This window comes from Bos javanicus, chromosome 18, assembly GCF_032452875.1.
Source record: "Bos javanicus breed banteng chromosome 18, ARS-OSU_banteng_1.0, whole genome shotgun sequence".
Taxonomy (NCBI): Eukaryota; Metazoa; Chordata; class Mammalia; order Artiodactyla; family Bovidae; genus Bos; species Bos javanicus.
In genome coordinates, this window is record NC_083885.1 from 48,077,898 (window position 1) to 48,099,238 (window position 21,341).

At 50.9% G+C, this 21,341-nt stretch overlaps 1 protein-coding gene across 5 annotated transcripts in view; it reads left to right on the forward strand.

The window, feature by feature from the left end:
* Positions 1-21,341, forward strand: part of SIPA1L3 (signal induced proliferation associated 1 like 3) — a 254,183-nt gene that overhangs the window by 151,778 nt on the left and 81,064 nt on the right. For all 5 annotated transcript variants that reach the window (XM_061388094.1, XM_061388093.1, XM_061388096.1 and 2 more), the window contains 5 exons: positions 1,844-1,974; positions 12,396-12,584; positions 13,389-13,563; positions 15,681-15,784; positions 18,814-18,971. In XM_061388094.1, the coding sequence (XP_061244078.1) occupies positions 1,844-1,974; positions 12,396-12,584; positions 13,389-13,563; positions 15,681-15,784; positions 18,814-18,971 (757 nt within the window). The remainder of the gene's footprint in view (positions 1-1,843; positions 1,975-12,395; positions 12,585-13,388; positions 13,564-15,680; positions 15,785-18,813; positions 18,972-21,341) is intronic.

Below are 21,341 nucleotides of genomic sequence, written 5' to 3' on the forward strand. Positions count from 1 at the left end.
CGAACAAATCCACAACCCATGGGAGAAGTTGACAGGGTCCGTCTTTGAAATTTACAAACCTAGTGGCCAGAATATTCGGCTGAGGGGATTTGAAAAATCTGGTTTTGCATTTATATTAATTTTCTACCTAACCAGCAGAGAATACATTCTTTTCATTTAGTGCATAGAAATACTTACATGGTAAGACTGTGGTAAGGATCAAAGAAGATTGTATATCAAAACACTCAGTTCTTCATCAGGCAGATAGTAAGTACTTTCATGGAGCTTTAAAAAGAAGCTGTTTTCTTTCAAAAAATAATTTATTTGTAGCTCTGGAAGCTCAGAAATGTTAGTCATTGGTCAGTGTTTATTGAGTGCCTAGTATATTCTAGGACCTCAAGGGTACTGGGTATGCATTGGTGGAAAACAGAATAGCCCCTGCCAATGTTTCGGGGATAGATTGATACCTGTGGAGCACATTTATCCTGTTCTCTGACCAGTGAGGGAGATTGTCTAACCCACTGCAGGTGCTGTTCTGATTGGGAGCATTGAAAGTGAAGCCATCAGTTGTGTCTGACTCTTTGCGACCCCATGGACTGTAGCCTACCAGGCTCCTCCCTCCATGGGATTCTCCAGGCAGCAGTACTGGAGTGGGTTGCCATTTCCTTCTCCAGGGGATCTTCCCGACCCAGGGATCGAACCCGGGTCTCCCGAATTCCAGGCAGACGCTTTAACCTCTGAGCCACCAGGGAGTTATTTGAGCTTTAGATAAGCCTTTAATTCACCAAGAGCATCCCAGGAGACTAGGAACCCTCTTTTAAACATGGAAAGCACTGGAGTGGGAAGAAATTTCTGGCAGTGTGTAGATGCCGGCTTCATGGACTGAAGTTGAGACAGACTGCTGGTGGGCATGCACCAGAAGCAGGAAATACTTGGGTTAGATACCAGGAAGAACTGTTTGCCTGGAAAGGTTGTAAGACAGCAGCTTTTTTTTTTTTTTTTTTTTTTTAAGCAGAGACAGCTGTCATTTCGGAGAGAGAACAAATGACTTCCTCCGTGACTCGTTAAAGGCTCAGCCACCATAAGGAAAAAAAGAGTAGTATTGAAGTTTCCTACATCTATGGGAGCATGGCTAGATACAGGTGATGCTTAGGGACTTGAGTTATGGTCTTGTTCTGTGATGAACTTCATGCCCTGCAGGTAGTAATAGCCAACACATCTCACTTGCTCCCTCTGTGCCTGGCTCTGTGCTCCACACTTACTAACCTAAATCCTCACAGTCATGCTGAGATGTGAATCCATCCTTCCTGATCCCATTGTACTAATGAGAATGCTGTCAAGTGACGTGGGCCACATCTAATGAGTCCGGGGCCCGAATTTCAGCCAAGCAGAAGACTCTTTAGTCTATAATCTTTTTTTTTTTTTTAGACTAGAATTGTAACTGCTTCACGAGGGCTAATTGGCAGCTAAGCCGCTGAAGATTTGCAAATGCGAGATAATCACAACAAGAGACTAAGTTTATTACAAGGCAGGCACCGCACTAAGCGTTTTTTTATTTGTAGCTTCAGTTCACTCTCACATCACCTCTTACGAATTGCGAGTAGCACTAGGGCCCCCTTTTTCCTAGATGAAAGCATGGAGACTCAGGAAACATCTGTGACTGCAAGAAGGTGCAGTAAGGTGGGCTTGACCTCTCATGGTCTCTCCATCGAGCGTGGCTGCGACCAGGCATGAGGTTCGTGTGACCAGGGCCCCACAGGGCACACAAGAGCCTTCCCCAGCTGTCCCCTCAGCAGGCCTGCCGTGGGACATCACCCCTCCTCCCCAGAGAGCTGGCTCTGAACTTCTTGCTCTTCCTTTTCAGAGCATGCCAATTACTTCGGGGTGGACGAGAAGCTAGGGCCAGTGGCTGTGAGCATCAAGCGAGAGAAGCTGGAGGACCACAAGGACCACGGGCCTCAGTACCAGTACAGGATCATCTTCCGGACCCGAGAGGTAGGTGCAGTCACTCACGTTACTGTGACGTACGTCACAGCCACTCACATCGCTGAGCCCCTACTCGGTACCTGGTTCTGTGAGCAAGCGCTGCCCCTGCTTCAACTCCTGTAATCCTTCCCACAGCCTCACAAGAGCCATCCCGTCAGTCCCCCCATTTTACAGATGAGAAGACTAAGACTCCGAGACATGTATAAATCAGTGGCCAACATTGGAATCCGGTGGGTCTGACCGCAGAGCCCCAGATTCTGACATTTGCAGAAGGTTGAAGGTGGTGAGCATAAAAAATAAAGGCAGAACTGTAGGCAGTTCTTTCAGGATCGTGAGGTGTCCTGCAGAGTGGAAAGGCAAATGAAGGCCACAGGTCTCAGGCAGGGTAGGAACTGGGGACTCAGGAGTGGGCAGTGCTGTTGATGGGCTCAAAACATCCCAGCCCTGCTCCTTCCATTCAGAATAGAGGAGCCCCTTGTCCCGGCTTGGTCCAAGTCTTCCCCTGGAATAAAGGTCAGCTGTGGCTAAGGAACGAGGCCTGTTCGGGGCACCCTTGTGATTAGGTCTCTTTAAGTTTTAAGTGGCAGATAATCTACTTCTGTCTGGGGTTTTTTGTTTGTTTGTTTTTTATTAGTTTGGCTCCCATAGACAGAGGAGCCTGCCAGGCTTGTTGGAGCTTGCGAGATCTTTACTTGTGGCATGTGAACTCTTAGTTACAGCATGTGGGATCTGATTCCCTAACCAGGAATGAAACCCAGGCCCCCAGCATTAGGAGGGCTGAGTCTTAGTCCCAGTTTCTGCCTGCTTTAAGCCAGAAGTAGAATTCTTTGGCTCATGAAACTGCAAGTCCAGGGGTAGGACTGGCTTCAGGCATAGCTGGATCCAGGCACTCAAATGACGTCACCAGAGCCCTGTCTTCCTGTCTCTTCCACTCAGCTGGCTCTGCCACTTTTTTCATTGTGGGTTGTCATTCTCTTCTGCAAACAGACCAGCTGCTCAAGTCTTCTACATCTTTATACTTTCTCCTCCACATTCTTGCCTCCTGGAGCTCTGGGAAGGACTCTCATCGGCTCTGCATGGATCACATGCCCATGCCCTGGGCCAGTCACTGTCATCAGGGATGATAGAGGAATGCTCCACCCTGGGTCCAGGGCCAGGCAGGGCACTGTGACTGGTGGTTCTGTCAGAGCCACCTGGCAGTGCTCGAGACGCAGTTCCTCAGCAAAAGGACAGGGAGCTAGGCCAGCAGAAACGATGAGACTTCCAAAAAACCCAAAAGAAGACTTCCCAGAAAAGAGGCCATCATCAGCTGGGCTTCCCAGGTAGCACTAGTGGTAAAGAATCTGCTTGCCAATGCAGGAGGCATGGGAGACACAGATTCGATCCCTGGAGTCAGAAAGATCCCCCGGAGGAAGGCGTGGCAGCCCACTCTAGTATTCTTGCCTGGAGAATCCCATGGACAGAGGAGCCTGGCGGGCTACAGTCCGTGGGGTTGCAAAGAGTCAGACATGACTGAAGCGACTTAGCACGCACATCAGCTGGGCAGACCCCCAAAGTTGATCTCCCTCCCCGCATGCATTACCCCATCCCCCTTGCTCCTGGCAGACATGGGGACCAGCAGGCAGCCGCTGCCAGGGAGTTTGGCTGTGGGGCTGGCCAAACCTGGACCTCATCCAGACAGCAGATGCTGCACCGAGGGCCACAGCCCCATCCCCTCACGAAGACCTTCCCGCTGAGGGGGAACGAGAGGACACAGAGGCTTTGTGGCAGCGCAGGGGAGGCAGCCCCCAAAACTTGGCATCCATCCCGCAGGTGGTCACCATCCCCTCTGTCTCCCTAGCACTGCCCCCTGCCCTGCCTTTCTGGCCAGATGAGCGCCAGGGCAGAATGTGAGGTGACAGCTCACACTGCGTCAGCGTTTGACGTGGGGAGCGGCCAGGTGAGGTGACAGCAGCAATCGTGTACTAATAAATGACATTGCGGCTGCTGTTACATTGCAGGTTCACGTCACACTGCGTGTCAGGCATGTTCTATACTTGTTACATGCATTCACTCACTCAAGTGTCATGGCAGTTCTACAGTGAAGGCACTACAATCCTTCTCATGGTAATGATGAAGCAGACACAGTCAGGGGAGGGGACTTGCCCAGAGCACCCTCCGTGGGTGACAGGCCAAGGTGTCGGCTCATGCCCCGGCCACCCCTCAGCCGCCTCTGGGGTTCCTCTGACTCAGCTCAGGCTGTATATACGTCGGACCCATTCACGAGTTATGACCGCAGTTTCATGCTAGCGTTTTATTGTGTTTGGTTTTTTGTTTTTTTTTTTTTTTCATAAAGACAGAACATGTGGAATGATTTTTTTTTTAAACATACCAGACTTTGCTGTTTATGTTTGTTCTTTTGTTTTGTTTTTTGGCATTTTTTGGCCATGCTCTGTGGCTTGCAGGATCTTAGTTCTCTGACCAGGGATCGAACCCAGGCCTCAGTAGTGAAAGCACAGAAGCCTAACCACTGGACCACCAGGGAATTCCCCCAGAATTTGTTGTGCACACGGAGAGTCGTGGAGATGCTAGGTCAGGGTGTAATATTTTTCTGTGCTTCCTACTCAGTAGGTTTGAAACCGACTTGGTGCCTTTACTGGATTATGCCTACTTCCACACACTTCCCAGCCCCAGTACCCATCAAAACTAGTCTCTGAGCCACCCCAGGCTGGACATAGGGTCCTTGGAGCTCAGGACACAGGTGTGGAGTTCCTCCACTTGACAGAGATTCCCTCAGCACCACCACCAGCCAGCCCTGCCCTGGGCACTGAGGAACTGCAGTAAATACAGCAGAGAGGCCCGTGGGACCGTGGGGAAGGCAGACAGTACATAGATGGCCTAGCAGATTGTGCACTGTGGTACATGATGACAAGGTGGAACAGAAAGCGAGGAAGAGATACGTGTGGGCGTGGTGAGATGCTTAGACCAGATAGTCAAGGGCGGTGTCGCTCAGAACATTTGAGTAAAGGGCCTAAAGAAGATGAGAGAAGGAGCCATGGGGACGTGTGGAAGAATGTTCCAGGGGAAGGGAACAACCTGTGCAGAAGTCCTGAGGCAGGAAAGTGCCTGGTACAGTCACTTAGTGGTCGTGAAACCTTGGATGACTTCTCTCAGAGCTTCCGTTCCCTCCATGGGATCCCAGTCTCTCAGGACCGTGGCGTAGGCTTGGTGAGGCTGCCCATATAAAGTGGGCAGTGCTGGGCCTGGCCCTTGGGGAGAGCCCACAGTTAGCCTTTGGCAGGGGTCTCAGTTTCCCGTCCCTTTGTCACATTCCAGTCAGCCCTGTTAATTTTGGCCCAGCGTGAGGTTCACAGCCACAGATGGGCCTTTCTCTGACCTCACACATGTGCAGGCCGCATGGGTATTCAGTCCTGGGCCCAGCCCCTCACAGAGCTGCCTGTTGGACACTCAGGCCTGAGGACCTTATCATCTGGAGGAAGGGGCAGAGGCCAGCAAGGTTTGCCTTGCTCCTTCCAAAGGCCCTTCCTGGGACTTCCCTGGTGGTCCAGTGGCGAAGACTCCACACTCCCAGTGCAGGGAGCCTGGGTTCGATCCCTGGTCAGGGAACTAGGTCCCACATGCCACAACTAAGAGCCAACACAGCCAAATAAATATATTTTTTAATTTAAAAAAAACAAGCAAAGGCCCTTCCTGCCATGGCAGCAGAGGAGTCACACAGCCCAAAAGTAGTAAGGACAATAGTAATAAGAATAGTTAACACTTTCAGCACATATTCCTGACATGTGCTGTTCCAAGTGTTTTATATTCATTGACCTTTCACAGCCTCTCAGTAGGCCCTTGATGTGGATTCCATGATCCCCATTCTACAGATGAAGATTCTCGGGGCCTAGGGAGATAACCGCTTGTCGGGGTCCACAGTGGCAGAGCCAGAGTAGGAACCCAGACTGCCTGCGTCTCCAGCCCATGCTCTTAACCTCTAGCCACTCACTCTAGGGCTGAGTTTGAATCCTGGCCCTGTAACCAGACAGCCTGGGGTTCAGTTGAGCTCTGCCACTCACCAGCCTTGTGGCCTTAGGCAGATGGCTTCACGCCTCCATTACTTCATCTGTGAGATAGACCTGTATTGTCTGCGCGCTGTCTCCAGGAAAGGCGGGAAGGCTCCCCTGGACTGGCACACGCGAGCTGGTAGCACACGGCTGCAGGGCAGCGAGTGTCTCTGAGCAGGAGGTGCTGTGATGATCCTGAGGTCGTGGCTGTCACTCTTTGCCGAGAGGTCAGAGGGCCATGCTGGGGAGTGAAGGTCAAGCTCACGGACAGAGTTCTGTCCTGCTGTCACGCACTCGTGTCTTGGGGGCCAGAGCTTGGGGCCCAGGCTGTTTTCCAAGCCAGCTGGCTGGCCCGCCCCAGATGGCCACCCCCAGCCACCAGGGAGACAGAGTGGGCCCACGTCTCCCAGCAGATGGGACGGGAGCGTTGGCAGCGCCAAGCTTCCCGCCAGGGCGGGAACAGACCAGAGCTGGGCTTTGGTACTGCACACCAGAACGTCAGCCTCACCCACCCTGAGCTTGGAAAGGACAAGCTCCAGGCCAGGGCAGCCCTGCCCTGAGCCCCTGGCAGGATACAGGAACTGCCAGCAGCCAGGGGCTCCCTGGCCCAGTGGGTTCCCTTTGGCTCCCAAACATGACTTTTTGACAGCCTTAGTTTTGTTAGGGTTAGAGGTTTGGATTCTTTTTCTTTCTTTATTGAAAAAAGTAAGTCACTCATTAAGAATTTAAATGAATACACAGTAGAAAAGGAAGAATCTTGTATTGAGTGCAGAAAACAAGGGGAGTAGTGAACCTCATTTGGGACCTCACTTGTGTTCAGGGGGTACCTCCGTTGGTGAGATGTAATCTCCAGAACATACTGTTAAGTGAGGGGAAAAAACAAACTGTAGCCTTCTAATAAGGTTAAATTTTCTTTACGTTTTTAACAACACATGTGGTTTTGTGTAAATGCATTTGTGTACTGTGACAACAGCTAGTGTATTGAGTGCTCACTTGGTGCAGATAGAGTGGTAATAAGCACTGTATACATTTTTCTTACTGAATTTATTTTTTTGACTGTGCTGGGTCTTCACTGGGGCTTTCAGGCTTTCTCTAGTTGTGGGAATCAGGGCTACTCTTGGTTATGGTGCACGGGCTTCTCATTGTGATGGCTTCTCTTGTTGCGGTTCCTGGGCTCTAGAGCACGGGCTCAGTAGTTGTGGCACACGGGCTCAGTCGGTCTGAGGCATATGGGAGCCTCTGGGATCAGAGATTGAACCCACGTCTCCTGCATTGGCAGGCGAATTCTTAACCACTGAGCCACCAGCGAAGCCCTTTGTATTGAATCTTTACAACCCTTTTTGGCAGGCACTGTTATTCCCCATTTTGTCGGTAAAAGGCACAGAGAAATTCAGCAGCTTGCCAGAGTCACACAACTGGAAAAGGGGGAGAGCCAGGATTTGAACTGAGGCGGACCGATTCCCAAGGCACCTCCCAGAAAGAACGCCGGGAGAGTGGAGCAGCTCGGAGGAAGGCAGGGGCGCTTCTGAGTTGGAGGCTGGTGGAGAACAGCCTGCGCGGGTGGGGACCTCCTTGCTGGCGTGGCCCTGAGGCCCTTTAACAGCTCAGTGAGATGACGCCAGGTGTCATCAAGGGTCTTGCAGGCCGAGTGGTGGGTGTAGATTTTATTGGGAGAGAGATGGACTGCTGTCAGCGCCTTCTGCGCAGAGGAGAGACATGATCTGACTCAAGCTGCTCTGGGAAGAATGGACTGGAGTCAGGTGGTGGCAGAGCGGGCTCAGGGAGACCAGGAGAAGGCTGCTGTCACAATCCAGGTAGGACAGGACCAGGTGGAGGGCGGAGGTGGCCGCACGTTGCAGCCTGCCAATGCCCTACTTATTATCCCTAGCAGAGAAGTACAATCTGGGAGCTTTTCAACTGGTGGCTTTTGGTCAAGTCTTCAGAGCCAAAAATGTGAACGTAGGCCACCTGTCTCCAGGGCGGAAGAAAACAAGGACTTCTGAGCCACACTGTCTCTTGTCTCCAGCAGAGGGCGCTGTGGGACAGTGTCCGCAGGATTCAAAGGCACTGATCCTGTGGGTCCATGAGTGGAAATTCACAATCCCAGGGCCACCCAGATTGACAGAGAAAGCATCCATATCATAGCTTTTCATGATCTATTTCAAGACTATCCTGCCTATGATAAGAGAGAGTTGTTTGTTTATTACTGGGAACTCCCAACCATGAGATCATCTCCTCCTTTCCACGCATGCCTCTTGCCCAGGTCCTGTTTGGCAAGGGCAGGCTGTGTGTTTAGAGGCAGTGTTGTGACATGTTCTTTTTGCTGTCTCTTGCGTCTGTTGACTTAGGGTGAGCGTGTTTTTCCAGTTAACGCTGAGCCGCCTCAGTCTTTTAAACTGTAGCCCACGTGTGTTTCAGGTGCTCATGGCAGTCCCCTCGGGGGAGGATTTTTTTCCCTGTCCTGCTGTAGACCAGGGAGTCATCTTGCAGTGACGCTAGAGCTGCGGTGCCTCGCCCAGGACATGGCGTAGCCCGGCGGCCAGCAGTGCTCTGTGGACGGGAGCCTGAGCTAGAGTCAGTAAGGACGCACTCAGTCGGGGCTGGCGTGTGTAAATGGGCACAGCCACTTGGAAAACTGCTTGGCAGTTCCATAAAAGTGAAAATTAACATGCCTGGTGACTCAGCAATTCCTCTCCTAGGTATAAACCCAGACGCAAATGTGTTCATGTGCTCTGAGAGGTGCTTCTGTGAATGTTCCTAACAACACTGTTCGCAGTTGTCAAACACTGGAAGCAGCTTCCACGCTCATCAGCAGTAGGATGAATTAAATCCATCGTGGTAGAAACGGCAGCCTCTTGCAGCAACCTAGTCCCATCTCATAGCTGTGGCATTGTGAGAAAGAGGCCAGATAGAAATGAATACAAACATATGAAGCTCAGAAACAGGCAGAAATAAATCATGGTGTGAAGAATTAGGATAGGATTGCTCTTGTTCTTGTTTAGTCACTGAGTGGTCCCTGACTCTTTGCAGCCCCATGCATGCACTATAGCACAAAGCCAGACTCCTTTGTCCATGCATTTCTCCAGGCAAGAATGCTGGGGTGGTTGCCGTTGCCTTCTCCAGGGGATCTTCCTGACCCAGGGATCGAACCCGCGTCTGGCTCACTGGCAGGTGAAGTCTTTCCCACTGAGCCACTAGGGGAGCCTTAGGGTTGCTTTTGACACAAAAGAGTTTTTTGGAGACTGGTAATGTGTTTCTTCATCTGGGTGGTGATTACCTAGATACTCACTCTGTGTTAATTCCTTGAGCTGTACTTACACGTCTGGTGTACTCTTCTGGAGTACATTATATTTCAGAGGGAAAAATTACTCAAAGAGAAAAATCATGAGCTCTAGAGACGTCACACCTAGGGTGGAATCCTGGTTCAGCCACTTAGCTGTGGTGACCTTGGATAAGGCACCCAGCCTCTTAGAGCTTCAGTTTTCTTATCAGTAAAAGGGAGATAGTAACATTCCCCTCCCCCAACAGACCTGTACATATACTGGTAGTTATAACTACTCTCATGGCCAAATACAACAGGGCAATTGAACTGTGCTTTCATAAATGTGACTTGTTATTAAGATATATCTGTTAGAAATTACTTTGTCTGCAAAATAACAGAAAACATGACTATAGCTAAAACAAATACAGGGTTATTTTAATTATCTAACAGGAAATCTGGAGGTAGGAAGTGGCAGGGACTGGCTTCTACGTGATTTTGTTGTTGTTGTCTCGTTCCTAATGATCCCAGGGTGGCTGTCGCAGCTCCAGACGTCTTATCCTCATACCAGCGCCCTTAGAAAAAAATGAGCAGGTGGGAAGGGGCTTTTTTAACCAGGGAAGAAAATCTTTCACCAGGAAAGAGAATCTGCCACAGATGTCTTTCCCAAGCTGAATTTCCTTCTCATTTCATGGTCTGGATCTAGTCACGTGGCTACCTGTAGGAGAAACTTGGAAAGCAGCCTCTGGGGAAGGGGAATGCGATGGCTGTGATTGCCTCGACTAAAGGTTTTGTTTTGTTAAGCAATTTAGACAATGTGTATTTCACAATTTACTGTTACATTCCATCAGGATGTTTGTTATGACAGTCCAGCAGCTAAAACATGTATCTTTGGAAAAAAGCTTCAAATGCTTAGTTTCATAACATATAAATATAATGCACATAACAAAGATATAGCAAGAAACTTCCACCCACCCACAAATTGGAAAAGACCCTGATGCTGGGAAAGGCTGAGGGCAGGAGAAGAGGGTGACAGAGGATGAGATGGTTGGATGGCAACATGGACTCAGTAGACATGAGTTGGAGCAAACTCCGGGAGATGGTGGAAGACAGGGGAGCCTGGGCATGCTGCAGTCCATGGGGTCGCAGAGTCAGACACGACTGAGTGACTGAACAACAGCAACAACCCAGAAATTGCTATATTCATCATTTCTGAAACACCTCTGTATTGGCCACGATGCTTTCAGCTCTAGGAAAACTTAAGTTTGTCAAGTGCCAGGTAGTAACTGCCTTAGGTTCTGTGGGGCACGTGGTCTTCTTCAGACTATTGAACTCTGCTAATGTAGTGTGCAGGCAGCCACAGGTAAAACAAATGAGTGTTTTTTTATTAGTGTTCTAATAAAACTTGACTTTATAGACACTTAAGTTTGAATATCATATCCTTTTCACATCACACGATATTAATTTTTTCAACCATTTAGAAATGTAAAATATTGCAGGCAGTGGACCCGATCCAAATCACCTGTGGAAGCGTACCCCCCAACCAAAGCAAGGCACTGCAGCAGTGAAGTGAGGGGTGAATGCTGGTAGCCAGCCTTTTATTTATTCATTTTGCAGCACAGTTCAAAGAACACAAATTATAATGATGATAGGATCTAACATAGAGCTCTTCCTGCGTCTCAAATACTTATTCTAAGGACTTCAAAAATATTAACTCATGTACACCTCAAAGCAATCCTAACACACTGTTATTATCACTTCCTTTTTATGGAAAAGGGAACTGAGGCACGGAGAGGTTGAGTGCATGCCTCGTGCTAGAATCTGAGCCTGGGCAGTTGGAGTCCTCAGTCCACGCTCTTAACCTCTGTGTCATGTTGCTTCTACTAGAAAGATAAAGGTAGTGAAGACCATGTAGGGTTCTCATATAATTCAACTGCAGTGTAAATTGCAGTCTGCTAAATATCAGTTCAGTTCTGCAACCTGCCAAAACAACACTAACATATTTCTTTCTGTGGTATTGCTCTTTTATTGTATAGGGTGTTTTCAGCTTTTTTAAAAAATTAACGTTGTTTAGTTGCAGAGGCATACCTGACTCTTTTGTGATCCCACAGATTGTAGCCTACCAGGCTCCTCTCTGTCCATGGGATTTCCCAGGCAAGGATACTGGAGTGGGTTGCCATTTCCTTTTCCACTGACTAAAGGTTTTAAAATCTGACTGCACATCAGAATTTCCTGAGAAGTATTAAAAGAGAATAGGTATGTAAATATACAGTTACGTAAGTGTGTGTATACTGCACACATATATGCATACATACACAAGCCTGGGCCTCACCACCAACCAGCTGAATCAGGGCCATTGGTGGTGGTTTTGACAGGAAACCAGTGCTTCAGTTCAAGACCCACAGTGGTGCTGGTGTCTGGGGCAGGCAGGTGTCTTACCTAAGAGTGTGTGGTAATAGACTTCCCTGGTGGCTCAGACGGTAAAGAATCCGCCTGCAATGCAGGAGACTCGGGTTCGATCCCTGGGTCAGGAAGATCCCCTGGAGAAGGGAATGGCTACCAACTCCAGTTTTCTTGCCTGGAGAATTCCATAGACAGAGGAACCTGGTGGGCTCCAGTCCATGGTGTCTCAAAGAGTTGGGCATGAGTAAGCAGCTAAGTACACATTATGGTAATACATGTACATGTGTTATTGTGATAACGACAGTAAAAGTGTTTGTCAGCGGGCCCACATTGTAGTGCCTATTTTATTCACTAAACCTTTTATTACCTGAACATAATCCACCTCCCCACCTGCGTATCAGCTCCAGGAAGACAGGGGTCTTTGTTTTTTCACCACACTAAAGATGGCGCTGGGACAGTATTTGTTGAACAAATAAAGGCTGTTCCATCCATTGTCCCAACACTCCCTGGAAGCTGAGGTGTAGCAATAGGAAGTCACTTGGTCAAGATGTCACAGCCAAGGGCAGCAAGTTCAAGTTCATTCAGACCCAGTGCTTTCCGGCCCCAGAGTCCAAGCTTCTGACCATCACACATGCTGCTGTGAGAAAAGAACAGCCTCGTGGGCCCTCTCTCATTCCTTCCCACGTCCTGAGAGCCTCGTCTCCCCCTTCTCCCTGGAGCAGCTCACCACCTTGCGGGGCTCCATCCTGGAGGACGCCACACCCACCGCCATGAAGCACGGGACCGGGCGGGGCCTGCCCCTGCGGGACGCCCTGGAGTACGTCATCCCCGAGCTCAACATCCACTGCCTGCGCCTGGCTCTCAACACTCCCAAGGTGACGGAGCAGCTGCTGAAGCTCGACGAGCAAGGGGTGAGCCGGGGCCCGGCAGGGGTGGGGGCGCAGGGGCAGCAGCCTGCAGCCCCACTGCCCGACCCTCTTCCGTCTCACTTTTTTTTTTTCCTCCAAAGAACAGAAACCCACTCAGGCTAGTTCCCATAAGAGGAGGGACCTTCTGTCAAGTTCTAGGGCTGCCAGGAGCTGGCACGTGACTGCTGGGGCTCCCAGGGGAGATAGTCTAGGACTGAGGCAGCCACTGGGTCCCCGTGTGTGTCAGTGCTTCCGCTCCCTCGCTGCATACTGCCTCCCACAGCTCCCAGAGGTGCTATTAGGATGAGAGCCTTGTACAGGCCCCGGCTAGCTGACCCTCAGTCCCAGAAGAGCCTCTCCCAACCCCACGCTTAGGTCACGTGACTGTCTGTGGTCCAGTGACCAGGGCATCAGGGACACATGAAACAAACATGGCTATCAGGGCTCTCCCCCCAAGAAATAACGTCGACCCCACTGAGCCCTCCAGAACGGCCTTTTGCAGAACCCTAGCCAGTTCCAGCCCACCTACTGTGGGAAGCCGGCCAGGGTGACCATCTTTCCCTCGAGAGAGCGCCACCCTCCACCCTGTAGAAAGCCTGGGTGTGGTGGCGGTGCCCCTTGCAGCGCCCCTCTGGAAACCCGGAGAGGGAGAGAGACGGCCGGAACATGCCCCCACACCTCTTTTCTTCTCTGACTGCGGCACTGAACCCCCACGTAACCCCAGCAGCCGGGGAGAGCCCCCTCTGTCCCACGCCCTCTTCCATCTCTGCCTGGCCTGCCTCCCTGACACCGCTCTCGCCTCTGCAGCTCTGCCGGAAGCACAAAGTGGGCATCCTGTACTGCAAGGCCGGCCAGAGCTCAGAGGAGGAGATGTACAACAACGAGGAGGCCGGCCCAGCCTTCGAAGAGTTCCTCTCCCTCATCGGGGAGAAGGTCTGCCTGAAGGGCTTCACCAAGTACGCTGCCCAGCTGGACGTCAAGAGTAAGTGGCCACAGTGGGTGGCCTGGCGGGAGGAGCCCTGACCAGCCCACTTATCCCACAGGCCTACGGTCCAAAGGCCTGGTGGTACCCTGGGGAGGACGCAGGGCAGCGGGCGTTCGAGGACTTGGCTGGTGACAGTGTGGGTGGTGCAGGCACTCTGGATAAGAGTGTTGCGTATTCTAGTAAAGCCTGAAGATTGTCCTGCTGTGTCTCAGCACCTGCACTCCCAGACACGTGCTCTGAGATCCTAAGCACGTGCGTGCCCAGAGGGGTCCTGAGGGGGTCACAGCCACAGATACCTGCTTGGTGCCCACTGTGCCCAAGGACCCCAGGAAACACAGTGCTCCTGGCCAGTCTCCCAGATGACAGCCACCTGGAGGTCACCTGGCCCTGGTGCTGGCCAACCATGGCTTCAGTGACCTCACCTGTCACAGCTTATCCCCTGGGATGTCAGCCCACAAGAACAGGCATTCCTCAGTCTGTTCTATTGCTTCTTCCCTCGCACCTACAAGTAAGTAAAGCTGGGGTCCTAAGGGGCTGAGGCAGAGGCCTCCGAGGTGAGTGTGACACCCTGGAGTCAGTCGCAGCACGGCCTGGGGTTCCCTGAGACGTGCAGCAGGAACCAGCTCCTGGTGTCCTGCCTGGACAGGAAGGAGCGACTCAAGGTGATAGAAGGAAATATGGGGAACCTAAGCTTGTATTGGGCCCAGGCCTGGACAACAGTGTGACCTGAGAGGGGTGAGTTGGAATAAAATAGACAAGGAACAAGAAATGCGTTCCAAGAAAAAGAAACAGCACATGTGAAAGCCCTGAGGTCCGAAGGCTTCAGGGAATAAATGGGAAGGACGAACTGAGGGAGGCCGGCAGGGGCCTCACGTGCAGGACCTTCACTGCTAAAGATTAGTGATTTGGGTCTCCTTCCTATAAGAATTTTGAAACTTATAAGAGGCAGCATTGAATACTATTAAGAAAACATTCAGGAAACTTCCCTCACGGTTCACTGGCTAAGACTCCACACTTCCAGTGCAGGGGACACAGGTTCAATCCCTGGTCGGGGAACTAGGATCCCACACGCCAAGTGGCCCAGAAAACAACAAAAAAGAACCACGCATGGCGTGTCCAGAATTTTTTAAAAAAGAAAACACTCTGGAGTCAGAAAGTCTGAGTTCAGTTCAAGCCCCCACCACTCACTGCAGTGTGTAAGCCATGGGGTGAGTCACTCCATCCATGTGCCTCAGTTTCCCCCTTGGAGTCCACAATCAGGTGGGTTTCTCCCCAGTCATAACACCCTGCCGTTAGAGAAGAACGTGTCTTGACACTCAGGATTATCATTTCCTCCTTCATAGTTTGGCAATCTGTATATGCATCTCTGAATAATATAATCCGTTTTGCTTGTTTGGGGATATAAAGTGAATGGAATTACACAGTTTGTGCTCCTTTGTGTCTGGCATCTTTCGTTCAGCATTGCATTTGTAGGGTTTGCCCACGTGGTGGCTGTGACTCATTCATTTTCATGGCTGTGTGTTTTTCCACAGTGTGAATTGTATATCCCTGGGATTGACATATTGAGAATAGTTGTACCCGTATCCTGGGGCACTCGTGTATGATTTCTCTAGGCTGTGATCCTAGGAGATAAAGTGCTTGGGTCATCAGTGAAGCCCGTCTTCAGGTTCAGTAACTATTACTCAGGTTTTCCGAAGTGACCGTACCAATTTACACACCTCACCAGCTGCACAAAGGGTTCTGGTTGCTCCACACCCTCACCAGCCCTTGGCATTGTCAGACTTTGAAATGTTTACTAGTCTGGTGGGTGCTTAATATAAGATTTCCTTTTTATCTGAATGTACTGAAATTTTATTGTTGTTGCTGTTGTTATTGCGGCTGTGTGACATGTGGGATCTTAGTTCCCCAGCCAGGAATCAAACCCACATGCCCTGCATTGGAAAGACGAGAGTCTTAACTACCAGACCACCAGGCACATCTCTAAATTTACTGAGCTTTAAAGGGTGAAGTTAAATGAAAACATCAACTTAAAAACTAACACAGATGGCATGTGGGACATGGCAGGAGCCCAGAGGCTTTGGAGACGTGGTGCTTAACTGGTGTTTCTGTTTCAGCTGACTCCACGGGAACCCACTCCCTCTACACAACGTACCAGGACTATGAGATCATGTTCCACGTCTCCACCCTGCTCCCGTACACCCCCAACAACAGGCAGCAGGTCAGTGGGGCCCAGCGTGGGGGCTCCAAGTGACTTCTGGTTGATGCACAGGGAACCCAAGGCAGCTTCCCTCCCGACAGCCTCTGGCTGGCTGCCGGCCCGGCACCAGCTCTCCTGGCACCGACTCATGCAGCAGGTGGAGGCCTTCAGCCCTGGAGGCCCTCTCCACCACGGTCTCATCACCTGGGGCTTGGAGACTAGATCAGGTGTCATTCGATGTCACTCTTTTGTTCTGGCTATTCCTTGGCCACCTGGCTACCCCAGCTCCTCTCAAGGGTCTCTTGAGTCATCAGGAGTCCTGTGGAGAAGACCCAAGTGGATCAGTCAACATTATTTTGACTGCAAGTGACAGAGTACAAATCGAATTGAGTAAAAGCAAAAAATGAGATTTACCGAGTTATATAATTCTCAAGTATAATTCCAATACTTTGGCTACCTGATACCAAGAGCTGACTCATTGAAAACACCCTGATTCTGGGAAAGACCGAGGGCAGGAGGAGAAGGGGGTGACAGAGGATGAGATGGGATGAGATGGTTGGATGGCATCACTGACTCAATGGACATGAGTTTGAGCAAGCTCCAGAGATGGTGAAGGACAGGGAGGCCTGGGCATGCTGCAGTACATGGGGTCACAAAGAGTCAGACATGACTGAGCCACTGAACAACTGTCAAGTACTGGGAGAGGGCTAGCTTTAGGTATGGCTGGATCCAGGGGCTCAGACAGTGTCAGGAGTTCTTCCCATTTCTCACCTCTGCTTTTATTCTTAGTGGTTATATTCACAGATCTTCCCAAGGAGTGGCAGCCCTCACCTTACATCCCACCAGCTTAGCTCCCTCAGGAGAAAGAGAGCTCTGCCTTGCAAGTATCCCAAAAATGTTTCCGGGCTGAATCTCATTGCACCACCCACTTGCCAGGCCCAGGGCAGGAATAGAATAGACTGATTGGCCAAACCTGAAGCATGTGCCCACCCCTAGAGAGGGCCAGTGGGAGGTGCTTTCCCAAAGGGGATGGACACGGCTGCCTGGAGGAGGAGGAGGTGCTAGGTGGGCACAACAGCTGCTACGTGCTGCCAGGGCCTCCTCTCCTGGACACACCATGCGTGTCCAGGAGCTGTTTCTCATGAACAGAAACCCCACAGGCTTTTGATGGTTTAGGAAGTGTACGTATTTTTTCCTGTTGGTACGGGGTTTCCCAGGTGACTCAGTGGTAAAGAATACACCTGCAGGAAACCTAGGTTCGATTCCTGGATCAGGAAGATGGTCTGGAGTAAGAAGTACAGCCCACTCCAGTATTCTTGCCTGAAGAATCCCATGGACAGAGGAGTTTGGCGGGCTGCAGTCCATGGGGTCACAGAGTCGGACACAGCTGAGCGCACACACCACACCACCGCAGGTGGCAGTGTGCATTCTGCTGGCCAAAATGGTCAAACGTCAGTGATGTCTAGAAAGTTCGCTAGTAGCAGCCATAAGAGCATTGCTGTCATTGAGCCCCAGTTGGCGTTCTTCGTCTGCCACTTCCTCACCGTGTCATCTCACCTCCCTGGGCCTCGGGTCCCTGCTCCGAAATGGGCAGAACGATAGCACCCATATCTCAGGGTCGTGGGGAAGGGACCCTGCCCTTGTGTGTGAAAACAGAGCTCATGGCAGGGCCCGGCACAGGAGGCACATGGGAAGCAGCTGAACGTGCTCCTGGAGGCGTGGTGGGGAAAGCCTGGGTTTTGGGGCCGAGCAGAAGTGGGCTCAGGTCACAACTCCTCCCTCCATGACTCTGGACTGAGGGCAAGACGTTTAACCCCCATGAACCTAACTTTTCTCATCAACAAAAGGAGGTCTGATGAATTAATCCCTCACAGGACTTGTTGTAAAGATGAAATGAGGTTACAGCTTTCATATGTGGGTGTAAGACGCCTGGTTCAGGGCTGGTCACAATAAATGGGTACTTAAGCAGTTTAGTTTAATCCTGTGTAAAACACACAGAGGGCCAGCGGTTCAGCAGCATGTATTGTGCCGCTGAGTGTGACCAGATTTCACACTCCCGGCCACCTCACGTAGAGTTGCATGCAACTCTCCCGTCAGCGGGAATTCTAACAGTTACATGAAGGCTAAACTTCTGTACCTAAGAACAATGTGGGCTTCCCTAGACATCCAGTGATTGAGACTCTGCACTTCCACTGCAGGGGGCGTGGGTTCAATCCCTGGCTGGGAAGCTAAATCCCACATGCCCACACGGTCTGGCCAAAAAAAAAAGAATAATGTAATTTTAGCAAGGAAGTAAAATGTAAGAGTACATCATCACCTTTAAAGATGACAGTTTTTCTCAGAGGCCATGACAGGCAGGAGGGAAATGATGGGGTTCCTGTGGGCTGATCTGAGGCTATCACCCCAGCCTTCTCAACTCAGGTAGCCAGAGATGGGCCCTGCCAGCGGTCTTGAGGCTGCCTCTACCAGTGTCCATGAATGTGACCTTGAGCAAGTCAAAAGCTGCCAGACCATGCTGTCCTCCAGCTGACGTTTCTTGAGCACCTGCTGTGTGCCAGGCCCTGCTCTAGGCACTGAGGATAAAGCACCTGGCAGTGAACAAAGCAGACAAAATCCTTGTTCTCCAGGAGTTGCCACATTAGTGGGAAAAGACAGAAACAAAAGGAAGAGGGGCAGCCGCTTGTTAAGATGAGTGTGGACGAGTAACACACTGTTACTCGAGTAACGGGCAGAAAAGCGGAGGGGGTGACATCATGGGTAGACAGTCAAGGCCTCATGGGAGGGTGACATTTCAGCCCAGACCTGAAGGAGGGCAGGCAGGAGCAAGCCATGTGAGGATCTGGGGGAAGAAGTTCCAGGCCTCAGGATGGTCCTCGGGAGCCTCAGGAAAGGAAAGGTTTATGATTCATTCAAGGATTAGCAGGAGGCTGGTGTGGCTGGGGCAGAGAGGGAGTGTGGCAGGAGCCAGCAGAGAGGTGACGGGGCGGGTCATGAGCCTGGAGCCTACCCTGACGTTTTCCTCTCCCCCGCCACTGTCTCCCCACCACCAGCTGCTGAGGAAGAGGCACATAGGCAACGACATCGTGACCATCATCTTCCAGGAGCCCGGGGCGCTGCCGTTCACCCCTAAGAACATCCGCTCCCACTTTCAGCATGTCTTCATCATTGTCCGGGCCCACAACCCCTGCACTGATAACGTCTGCTACAGGTACATGCCCCGCCTGCCCCCTGCACGCACAGGAAGTCAGGAAAGCTGGCTTCCAGCAGCCAGAGAGCGTGGGGGTCAGGGGAGCGAGGGCATGGCTGGCCCAGGCAGGCAGCCGCCCACGTTTCTTGTCCGTGCTTCAGTAGGGGAGCTCTACTCATTCATTCCCACACCTCCTGAGAAAGTGGTTCTTAACCAGAAATGGCCATGTCACCCAGTTTCGACAAAGAAACCACCAGGAATTTGTTTTTGCCTGGAGTCTTTTCGGTTGCAAGTGACAGAAAACCCACCTCAAAAAGGCAGTCACAGGGCTTCCCTGGCAGTCCAGTGGTTAAGACTGTGCTGTTCCAGTGCACAGGGCACACGTTCGATCCCTGGTCGGGGAACTAGGATCTCACATGCCTCATGGTGCACAAAAAGAACATGAATAAATAAATGAAGAGGCAGTCTTACATGCTGGCTCTCATAAATCACACATTCAGGCCCACCTGGAGGTGTTTCACTTCCCTGTACATCATTTCATTTGCTGGCAGCGCCAAGCTTAGCATCTTGCCAGCTGCAGACCCAGCAGAAAGAGAGCCTGCTTTTCCCAGGAAAAGAAGCCCCAGAACTGAGGCTCATTGACCCACGTGGGGTCATGTGCCCATCCCAGAGCAAGACTAGCAGCTGTGCTGGGCGTGGGGCGTGTGCCTGAGAGGCACCAGAGTGTGGCCCAAAGGAAGACCGGAAGATGCAAGGATGGAGGCAGGGCAGACAGGGGCGGCCCCCTCGGGAGACAGAGCTGAGGGTTCTTAATTTGAAGATCAGTAAGTGACACAAGGGACTTCCCCGGAGGTCCAGTGGCTAAGTTCCACGTTCCCAGTGCTGGGGGCCCGGGTTCAATCCCTGGTCAGGGAACTAGGTCCCTCATACCACAGCAAAGACCCAGTGCAGCAAATAAATAAATATATTAAATAGTACTGTGTTACAAGCTTCAGTCCTGTTCAGTGTCCTCCCCAAGCACCAGTCTCATCGGAGAACATGGCCAGCCCCCACAGGACAGATGGAAAGTGCCCTGGATGTGGAGTGAGGAGAGTGCTGTGGTTCTTGAAAACCAGCCCATCAATAACCTGGGCCCGGGCCAAGGTCTGCATGGGTCCCTGGTCAGCATCGCAAACACCGGGGCCTCGGCTTGGGAGTGTTCGATTCAGTTCAGTTGCTCAGTTGTGTCCGACTCTTTGCGACCTCATGAACCACAGCACTCCGGGCCTCCCTGTCCATCACCAACTCCCGGAGTCCACCCAAACCCATGTCCATCGAGTCGGTGATGCCATCCAACCATCTCATCCTCTGTCGTCCCCTTTTCCTCCTGCCCTCAATCTTTCCCAGCATCAGGGTCTTTTCAAATGAGTCAGCTCTTCGCATCAGGTGGCCAAAGTATTGGAGTTTCAGCTTCAACATCAGTCCTTCCAATGAACTCCCAGAACTGATCTGCTTTAGGATGGACTGGTTGGATTTCCTTGCAGTCCAAGGGACTCTCAAGAGTCTTCTCCAACACCACAGTTCATAAGTATCAATTCTTTGGCTCTCAGCCTTCTTTATACTCCAACTCTTATATCCATACATGACCACTGGAAAAACCGTAACCTTGACTAGATGGACCTTTGTAGCAAAGTAATGTTAGTTTACATTTAAAGGGGGAAAAAAAAGTTTGAAATTAGATACAAAAGGTAAAATTTTTTTAAGTTAAAGATCAAAATTCACCTTTCATCTCTTAAGTCCTCATCATCCCATTGCTCTCACAGAGGCAACCGCTGTTAGCCATTTCCTGATAACCTAGACCCATACAGGCAAATGTGTGGAAGTATTCCTTTTCCACCTTTTTAATACAGGTGGTATCATATCCCACACACTGTTTGTTCTGCATCCTGTATTTTTTCACTCAGCAGAATTTGAGAACTTTGCACACCAGTCTGTAAAGCGTTTTTCCCTTCTTTATGACTGCGTATTATTCCGTTACATAGATGCCTAAGAATCTCCCCCTATGCCTTAGTGACAGGTATCGGGTTTGTTTCCTGTCACCTGTTACCACAGTCCACCTTGCAGTGCTATTTTTAACACATTCCCTCCACGTAGTTTTGTGAGGGAGGGGCAGTTGTTTGTTTTTGGCCATGCTGTGCTGCTTGTGAGATCTTAGTTCCCTGGCCAAGGATTGAACCCAGGCCCTCGGTAGTAAAAGCACTGAGTCTTAACCAGTGGACCACCCAGGAATTCCCTATAACCTGGTTGAGACTCTTGTGGCAGACAGCTGGGATAGGTAAGGTCCTCAGCATGGAGTTACTGGGCCAAACGGTATGTGCACAGGTGCCCTGGGTAGACGCGATGGAATTGCCA